Source organism: Gavialis gangeticus, unplaced genomic scaffold (assembly GCF_001723915.1).
Source record: "Gavialis gangeticus isolate Ggan-Ray unplaced genomic scaffold, GavGan_comp1, whole genome shotgun sequence".
NCBI lineage: Eukaryota > Metazoa > Chordata > Crocodylia > Gavialidae > Gavialis > Gavialis gangeticus.
Window position 1 is genome coordinate 22122370 of NW_017729004.1, and position 9899 is coordinate 22132268.

Below are 9899 nucleotides of genomic sequence, written 5' to 3' on the forward strand. Positions count from 1 at the left end.
GGTGTCAGTGTCTGTGCCTGTGTGTGTGGGGCTGGGGGGCGCTGCTGTGGGCAGAGTGAGGGGCACCAGCAGGGCTGAGGTGGCAGTGGGGGAGAGTGAGGGGCACCAGCAGCACCGGTGGGGGGGTGTTAATTTTAATCACAGATTTCAAGTTCTTTTATCAGAGAATCTGCAATTCTTTGTCAGAGAATTTGCGATTTTTTTTAATCAGGGAAAACCAGGATCCCTGGTGATGTTATAGCTGTGATGGTCCAGAAATTAGGCAAGACAAGGATTTCTTAGTGTGATATCTTTTACTGGACCGACTATGTAGTTGGGATAAAGTTAGACAAGCCTGCAAATATAAAACATTCTTCCTTCAACCTCTTAACAGTCGCATGCTTGTTTAATTTTATCCCACTTACATAGTTGGTCTATTAAAAGATATCAGCCTAAAAAATTCTTACCTCTCAAAATGCCACAACACTTGCATTGCTACAAAAGTATTCCGTTCACAGTCTCAGTAACAAAATCATCATCTCTTCTGCTAAGATGCAAAGTTGTAAACAGAGCTTTTGCTTCTCTACAGTTGCTGCTGGTGATATTGGAAATAGTGGACTGTGGCTACTGAAATACTCAGAATAAATTTTAAATGAAAAATTTAAGTAACAAAATAAATATGTAAAGCAGACTATTATTCAACCAGGGAGCAGGACAAAGAAATTTAGGCCTTTGATGGGATTTGATAGCCTGCTGCATTTTGGCCCATTTTGGATTGTGCTGATCGAAGTAGCATCTTCAATCATGTACAGAAGCTGGTGGTTTTATTTCCTACAACACATTTACCTTTCAGTGCTGCTAGATACTTCCATTGCAACTTCCTTATATGTCATCAGTTTCTTTTGAAGGGCAGATGCAACATCCTTAAGAAGAGAAGCCTTGTGCTTTCCTGTTTGAAATATGATTGGTTGAAAAATCAACATAGCTGATTTAGCAATACATCAAATTTCAACAACTAGAAAAAAAAAGTTTTCACATTAGGCTTTATAATAAAACTTAGCTTTAATATATGTGCCACACAGAAGACACCTTTACTGGAGGAAAAATGTAGCTGACTGACCTTTGATTACAACAATTATGGATGCTGCAGCTGCAAGACTAACAATTCCTTCAATTTCTTCAGAGACAATGCACTCCATTAATTCATTTAAAAATGACCTAAAAGAAAATCAAGCACACGTGGTGAGATGTGTTCGCTGAAATATGCAAATAGGACACACGTGCACACGCCATAGTAACCTTCAAAGATATCCCATGACACAACACCATGGTTTCCAAAGATTCAACATAAGTATGGAAATCTGAAATGTTCTTAAAGTACGTTGTTTATTGTCTGATATCTAGAGCTACAGAGTCACACTGCCAAATTTCAGAAGCAGCAAAGTATCCTGTGCAATGATGGCTCTTTAGGAAAAAGCAAAAGAACGTAGGTAAAATAATTGTGTATGAACATAAGTGGCAATACCAAAGATGCAGAGTTTTCATTGCATTTGCGAAGAAAAACCTTAAAAAGAAAAATAACAGCTCTAAAAACAAACTGGAATTTTAACTCAGTGTAACTGTCCATTTCTAGTGAGGTTTAACAAGTGGTCTCATGGCAGCAGCAGGTTAGCCATTAGCAACTACACAAACGCTTTAAAATCTAGAGTAGAATCTGTCTTTTAATTAAGGAAAGGTTTGGTTTAAAATTTGAATTGTATGGAAAGCTAAGTAGGAGCTTTCTCTCTTTTTACATGGAAATGAAATCAACTGATGAACAAATACATACGTGCCCTGCACCATCTGCAACCCAGAGGTTAGTGCAGTGAGAATCCAAAGGGAACCTACTGAAATTGAAACTGATTTAAAATTCTAATATTATAAAAGCCTAAGTCTGTCTGTAACGCTGTATTCACGCTCTGAATGGCTGACAGAAACAGTCAGAGTGCTCCAAGCATGAAGGAGTGCCGCCATGATTCTAAAGCAGCACCGAGGCCCAGACAGCGGTGTGGGGGAGGCGAGGCCAGCAGTGCTGGCCTTGGCTCCCCCACCCTGCTCCCTGCAAGAGGCAGCATGGGGCATTAGGTGGTGGCACTCCATCCCAGCCCCGCCTCCCCTCCAGTCATTCTTGACAGGCAATTGGCTAGTTGTTCATAATGGTGCAGATTGGAAAATAAATAAATGTATTATGAAAAGTAAACTGGATTATTAAAAAACTGGGTTTTAATAGGAAATGGTAATATTATGAACATAGGTAATAGAATGATATTAATATAATTAGGTATTTAAATACCTATTGTTCCATTAAGCACAAAGGAAACTAGGGAAAATACAGGATTATTAAGAGCCAGACTGGACTGAGCAAGGGGAAAGGGAAGAAGCATCAGGGAGCAGATGCAGTCCTTTGGCTTTCCAGAGCATAGACACTATTCTTTTATTGTCAACATGTGTCTGTGTAAATTTACTCTTGCCTTAAAGGGGCAATTGAGAGCTCCTTACCATTCTGTATGAACATGAGCAATCCAGTCAGGGGAGAACCAATTATATACGTCACTCAGTAAATGGAAACAGTAAATGAGCTCCAAAAGGTGAGAAATGAACTATGCCCACTTCAGTTTCCATGGTTAGTGCTTGCATGAAATCAGTCATGTGATGTGAAACCTGTGTTTACTTAATGATTTCATCAATTGTTAATTCTGTTCCATATGGTTGTTAACTGCTGACTCCATTTCAATTGCAACCTTGATCTGAAGACACTTTAATTTCAGTCAGTTGGGTAAGAGTTCTACTAGTCAGTTTCAATGAAAAGTTAACTGATTTTATTTTTATTAACGTGTAATAAAATTCCCAAAAAGCACATGGATGTCTTTTTTCTAACAAAACAGCAACCAGGGTTACATAATCTCATGGGCACAAGAATACTAATATTTAAGTTGGACATCAGGAGGCGCTACTTCATGGTCAGGGCGGCTAGAGTCTGGAACCAGCTTCCAAGTGAGGTGGTGCAGGCTCCCACCCTGGGGGTTTTTAAGAGCAGGTTGGATGACCACCTTACTGGGGTCGTTTGACCCCAGTGCTCTTCCTGCCATGGCAGGGGGTCGGACTAGATGATCTGCTCAGGTCCCTTCCGACCCTAGAAACTATGAAACTATGGTATATCAAGCTATTTGACTATGTCCTAATTAATACCTATGCCCTTCATATAGATGAAGTTGATTTCTGAGGACAGTAGTTTCCCAATGAAAAACTAAGGATATAGAAAGTCTGGTTAGATACTATCCAGTTGCCCAGTACCATGAACAGGATTAGAAAGCAAACACCACAATTCTGGGGCTGTTTAAACTTATCTGGATATGGTTCAATACCACCAAGTATGGTGCAGGGCACTCTGGCATTCATGCTGGGAGCTCTGCACTTTGCGTCAAGTTCTCCAATACCAGAAGCTTTAGTATGAGTGTAGGAAACTGACAGTAGAGCCTGCTGAGGAACTGCAAGCTTTTGACTCTAGAAAGAAAATAAGTAGTGCCAATAAGTCTTTACATAGTGCCCGGGGTGTTTGGTTCTTCAGTCCTGAGGCATCAGCAGACCTCAACCTGTACCCTGAAATGTCTGTTAAATGTAGATCCACTTGGTACTGGACAGGGAAATGCAAATACAGAAACTACAAGAATGAAATTCTTTCCTTCCTCTCTTCTCAGAGGATAAAAGTGAAAGTGGTACAGAAGCTCTGGACTATGCCATTTACCACAGTACTTACACAGGCAGATCTAATGTAGCAGTCTTAACCCTCTCTGAAATTGTTACAATATTCCTGAACTTCTAAAAGCTTTATAAGGGATTCACTCACTCTTCCGATCCTTTTGAAAAAGCCTCAGCACAGAGCACTGATGTGATATACGTACTTCACAGAAGAAGGAGAGACACTTAAAATGTCAACCACTGTTGGGAAGAGCTGCCTCACAGGAGGGCCAACAGAGACTTTGACTCCATTATGGCCTGGTGATAGTGCTGGGGCATTTCCTAACTTGACAGCATCTCTTTTTTACTTGCCAAAAAACAAACTATATAAATCTGATTACCCCACTAACTAGAACACTAATTAGAGATAAAACAATCTTGTAGTGTACAGGGACATGAATTTTGCAGGTGTTCCATGTCAGGTGTATGTGCTACAAATGGAGGAAGGAACGCAAGGGCTTTAATTGTCCCACTCTAGCCACAGACACAGTGGCACTCAAACATCCACTCCCACTGCTGCAGTGGTACAATCTCCCAGGTATACATGGGATTTGAAGCAGCTTAAGTGGGAGGCTAGATGGCTAGAGCACAGGTGGTTCTCAACCCATGCCGAAGCAGTGGCATAGATTTTTAAAGGCCCATGGTGTGACAGTGGCAAATAAGCTTTTTTCCTCTATTGCCACTGCAACCGTAATAGTGGACCAGTATCTCCAAAGTGTCCTCCTGTGAAAGGGTTCTGGGTGGTGAATGCTCTGGTTAATCCAACTTGTTATCACCTACTAACAATCTTCTTCATTCTGCTGTGATGAGTTTGTTACCTACTTTGCAAGCAAAATCGCCCATGTTCAGTATGCCTTGGAGACCACCACTTTTGCAGCAGGCAAAGTTCAGAGCTGAAGAAACTCAGTCATGTCCTGTGTGTATGGATTGTTTTAAATTGCTATCACTCACTGATGCACAGGACGTGGGGATGAGGGCAACCAGTTGTGAACGAGACCCATGACAATCTTGGCTTCTAAAAGCCAGCTGGAGGAGACTGGTGTCATTGCTGCAGTGGGTAAGGTGCCTGAAGTTCTTAAGTCTGTGATTGTCCAAGCCCCTACTTATTTGATATCGACTTCCCAGCCAGTTATCACCTCATCTCCAAGGCTTGTAGCCTTGGCCAAGCATCTTACCCTGAACGTTGACTGGGGAAATTGTGCCTTTCTGATTTTACTAGATCTTATAGTGGTCTTTGATACAGCTGACCACGACATGCCAAAACAGCAATTACATGACCTGGTGAGTATCTACAGGACTGCTTTAAATTGGTTCTGCTCTTTCCTAGCAGGGAGGTCCCAGAGGGTAGTGATAGGCATTCACTTATCATCCCTTCGTGACTTTCCTAGTAGGGATCTCTCAGGGCTTCATCTTGTTGCCCCTCCTGTTCAACATGTATGAGGTCACTGGATGAGACTGTAAAGAGTTTTGGAGTGAGATGCCATCAGTATGCTGATAACACCCACCTGTCCCTCTTTCTCCTCGGTCCCATGCCCCACAGTTCCTGTCCTTTCCCACTGGCAGGCTGATACAGGTGAACCAAATGAAACTGAATCGAAACAAGACAGAGAAGATGGGTGGGTAAAACACTTGACTTTCGGAGAGATTAGGATACCTTTCATTAATGGGGTTCAGTCTCCCCTTGTCACTCCAGTTCACAGCACTGGGGTGCTCTTGAATATACTACTGCACCGCACCTGGATACCCAACATCTGGTGAGAAGGCTGTGACCCTTTCTTTCTGAGAGATCTGGCCATCATCATCCATGCTTTTGTCACCTTAAAGCTAGACTACTGCAACGTGTTCTATGTAGGGCTGCCCTTGATGACTATCTGGAAGCTGCACCTTCTGAAGACCGAAGCCCATTCCAGTGCTCCAGTCTTCACTGGCTCCGAGTAGCTTTCCAGGAGCCATTCAAAGTGCTGGTTTTAACCTGTAAGGCCCTAAACAGCATTGGCCCTACATACCAAAAGGGACTGCCTTCTTTCTTATGCCCCATTATGATCCCTAAAGCAAACTGAGGGCAACCTCCATGCAAATACCAGCAGGACACCAAGACTGCTTGGTGAAAGCATGTGGGAGGTCATTCTCAGCAGTCACTCCTCAGCTTTGGAACTCTCTGCCTCTTGAGGCTCACCAGAGCCCTAGCCTAGACATCTTTTGAAAGCACTGTAAAGCCTTCCTATTTGGCCTGCCATTTAGCAAACAAAGCTAGGCTTAGGATATTGTTCAGGGGCGGTCTCTGTCTTACACGTAGTCATTCTCCTGTTTTATAAGTGTTCTGTTTCTCTTGCTATAAGCCACCCTGAACCTTGTTGGGTTCAGGGCAGCATATAAAATTGAATAAGTAAATAAACAGTCACTAGTGACCTAACAGGGAACTAACATGGCCCCCAAAGAAACTGTTTAAAAAAAGATATGGACCGTGTACACATAGATTATAAACATGCCAAAACTGGCAAGGGTGTGAACAGGCACTCAAAAAAGAAAAGTTATGTTATGAATGATGAAAATAAGAAAAAAAGTCAAAAAGCAACTATGACTATTTTGGTGCAGATTCATAATGCCTACTATGTTGTTAAACTGTATGCTTCTTTATGTATTTTAAGTGCTATAGAAAAGTTTCAGGAAAACTGCAAAGTGAAAATTGAGCTGTTTTTAGGATATGCTAAAATACCTTAAAATCAGCGATGACCAACCTGGGGCATATATGCCACAAGTGGTACAGGCAGTCTCTGTGTGTGGTACAGGGCAGGTCAGGGGGTGCGCAAGGGGAGGGGGGAATGGGACAGGCAGCACAGTGGCAGATAGGGCAGTATGCAGAAAGCAGAGCAGCAGATCAGGCCAGGGAATGGGATTAGAATGGCACTTGGGACTCCTTATACAAGCATAATACGCAAAGGAAAATAAATTAATGCAAACAATGTATACAGTTTATGGCATATTACATGTGAATTTAGTACGCAATTTAATTATCGTGTAATTGCTCGAACTGAATCTAAGGCTGTTGGCTGACATTCATTTAGAGGCATGATGGGGTTGCACCTCCTGCCATGTCATATATGCATGAGGAGCCCAGAATCATGCACCAGCAGAGCCTGGGATCGTGCACCAGCAAATTGAAAGTCAGGTGCCTGACAATCAGCTGATCGTTGGCTGGGGCCAGGGGCTGATCCAGGGTTTGGAACCAGCCCCTGCTGCATGGACAATCAGCTGACTGTTGAGACCCCCATACTCATCAGCTCTGGCCAGGCTGCTGGGCAAGGGGTATCAAAAACCTCGCAGCAGGGGGAGCTGAAGGTCTTCCCTTGCTGAAGACATTAATAAACGGTTCAGGGTTTTTTGGTGTGTTGTTTTTTTTTTTTTTTTACCCAGCACAGTGCACAGAGGCCTCCAGATTGGGCTGCCACTTTCCAGTCCTAGGGCCCCAGGCACCAGCTGATCTACACAGTGTTTTTTATAAGTCTCAGGAGATGGGGACCCCGGTACTGGGGAGTCTCTCTCAGATGCTGGGACCTTTAAAAGCCACATACGCAACTGGGCTGTACACATGGTTTTTTCCAGTGCATCTCCAGTACACAGAGACTGGGGTCCCAGGATGTCTGAAAACCACCTATGCAGCTGGGCTGTGCATGCAGATTTTAGGGGTCCTTGAATGCTGGTACTCTGAGATCAGTCTCCTCGATCCCAGGGATTCTGTGAAATAGGGATGTCAGAAAACTGTATGCAGCTCAGTTGTACATGCAGCTTTTAAAAATCTGGGATACAGTGGGCCCATGATCAAGGAAATCAAGGAGTGTTTCAGACTCATGAAGCACTCTAAACTGCCTCTAGTGACTGGGTGGGGAACCGGTTCTGCTCTCAACCCAAGTGGGTAGGGGACAACCGTGTCCTGCACCCTAGAGCTGCTGTGTGCTGGAAGTCAACATGAAGTTGAGCGCTGTGATCTGTCATGGATCAACCCCAACTTGCCATACATTCAATTTAAGATATTATACAAATGACCCACAAAGATTTTACGAAGATGGTACAAAGATTATATATGGAAAAACATTGTGGCTCATTTACCGTACCATCACACCATAAATTTAATTGAACGTGCAGCTGGGTTACTATTTAAAGCATGATTAACAGGTTAATCACATCTTAAATGCACCATGAGCTGGGGACCTCAGAATCACAGTTCCATTGGCAATGCTGCTAATTTCACATCAATAACTTTGCAGAAAGTAATGGAAAAAACATTTACCTGACAACATTTGTTGACTTTATTATTATCGCCATTAAACTGTTAGAAAGAGGAGGAAGATCTGAAATGGTTCCTGGTGAAGTAAATTCTTCTTCATTTGAAGCCTGAAAAGAAGACCATTCAAATGCAAAATAAACACCAAAGTACAAAGAAGATATCCAGACAAATAAGAATTTGGAGTAAATATTAAGTGAATATTGTCTTACTATTATTAAAAGGAACATATGCATTTTTCTTGTACTTTTAAGGAAAATACTGGACAGATGTTAAATCTAAGTGAGTAGCATCACCATAAGCAAAGCAAAGTTCAGCTAGGAAGATAAAAACTTAAGCAAATACACTGCAAATTGAAAGGAAATGATTTGTCATATGCAGCTAATCTAAAATAAAGTTGACATTTAACTAAACTGTTAGTTAGTACTTATAAGGGTATGAACCCACCCACATAAAACATGTTACATAAAATAATTCCCACTATGTCCTTAAATATAAGTACGAGTTTTTATAACCTCAAATACAGTGTTTTCCTAGTTCACTGCATATCCTCCTACTGGTGACATATTTTAAACAACACAAACCTTTTTTTTTTAAAACTAGCTGCTAACCTGGTAGGTTAAAACAAAAATGCTTAGTAATATTGTGCAAACAGACCTATGGATGATTAACCCCATTCACAAAAGGGGTTCAGAAAACAGAATTCTTGATTGTAGTCCATTAAAAACTGCCTGCTTACATGGTTTGCTACATTTTGCAGCCCTCACATAGAGTCTACTATTAGGTAAACTCATCAATTAACAAAACCAATTAAGCTGTCTGGTATTGGTGATGTGGTGAAGCGATAAATGAACCTTACTGAGCTTCCCCCATTTGTTTATACTGAACAGTGATTCCCAGAGGGTGTGCTGCAGCATACTAGTGTGCCATGAGTAACTGAAGTGTGCTGTCAAGCGTATGCACAGGTGGAGTCACTCTTTCCTAACACTCCAGGGACTGGCAGGAGAAGCCACTGGGCCAGCTCCTTGCATGTAAGATCCTGCAGAAGCAGCCTCAGAAGTGGGGTGATACTGCTGTCCCGAGGAACAGAACATGGGTTGGGAGGGGGGCAGACAGTGGAAAGAGCAGGGCAGAGCAGGGTGAAGTCCTGCCCAGCCACCCTTAAATGGCACCAACTAGGTAGCGATTCTCAACTTTTTTAGACAACCCCTGCCATATCTTTTCTTCATTTAGATCTAATCTCAGTGATTTTCAGCTGGGGTGCTGCAAAATTTGGAAAAGGTGTGGAGTGGGAAAGGCCTTGAGGCTAAAAATGTTCAGAACCACTGGTATACAGATTAATCTGTTGCTTAGAGAAAGACGTATTTGGCATCATTTTTAACAGTACACTTCAGCATCGGTATGATGTCTCTACCAGGGGGCTAGAATGTGTAATATAATTTTGAAAAAATATCAGCCCTCCACCACCTTTTTGGGAATAAGAGTGAAATATACCCCACGTATCAAAAGTTTGGGAAATGCTGATACAGAATGTGGCTACAGCCATGTCCTTATTTGTACTCTAGAAACCTTGAGTCACTGGCAGAAATTCTATATCGAATTAGTAAATCACTGAGTTCTAACACATTAGGCATAGTCAAGTTTCCTTGTGGGTTCATAAATCATGGGGCTGATGATGGTTCAGGTGTTCTCCCACCTTAAAAGAAGCATGTGCAAACAAAGACATTGCGAGAAAAGTTCATCTTTCCATATCTAATCTGGATCTTTCAACTAATTCAATAGATAACTGGTTTCAGATGGGACCTGCAGTCCCAGTCTATCTAGTATCTGTTGTATGCAACTTCTGCATACAACAAAAACA

At 42.1% G+C, this 9899-nt stretch overlaps 1 protein-coding gene across 1 annotated transcript in view; it reads right to left on the reverse strand.

Moving 5' to 3' along the window:
- NCAPG2 (non-SMC condensin II complex subunit G2) overlaps positions 1-9899 on the reverse strand; it is a 94518-nt gene that overhangs the window by 6705 nt on the left and 77914 nt on the right. The window contains exons 25-27 of the mRNA XM_019508160.1: positions 8045-8148; positions 1100-1197; positions 826-928 (exon numbers count right to left, since the gene is read on the reverse strand). Of these exons, the coding sequence (XP_019363705.1) occupies positions 826-928; positions 1100-1197; positions 8045-8148 (305 nt within the window). The remainder of the gene's footprint in view (positions 1-825; positions 929-1099; positions 1198-8044; positions 8149-9899) is intronic.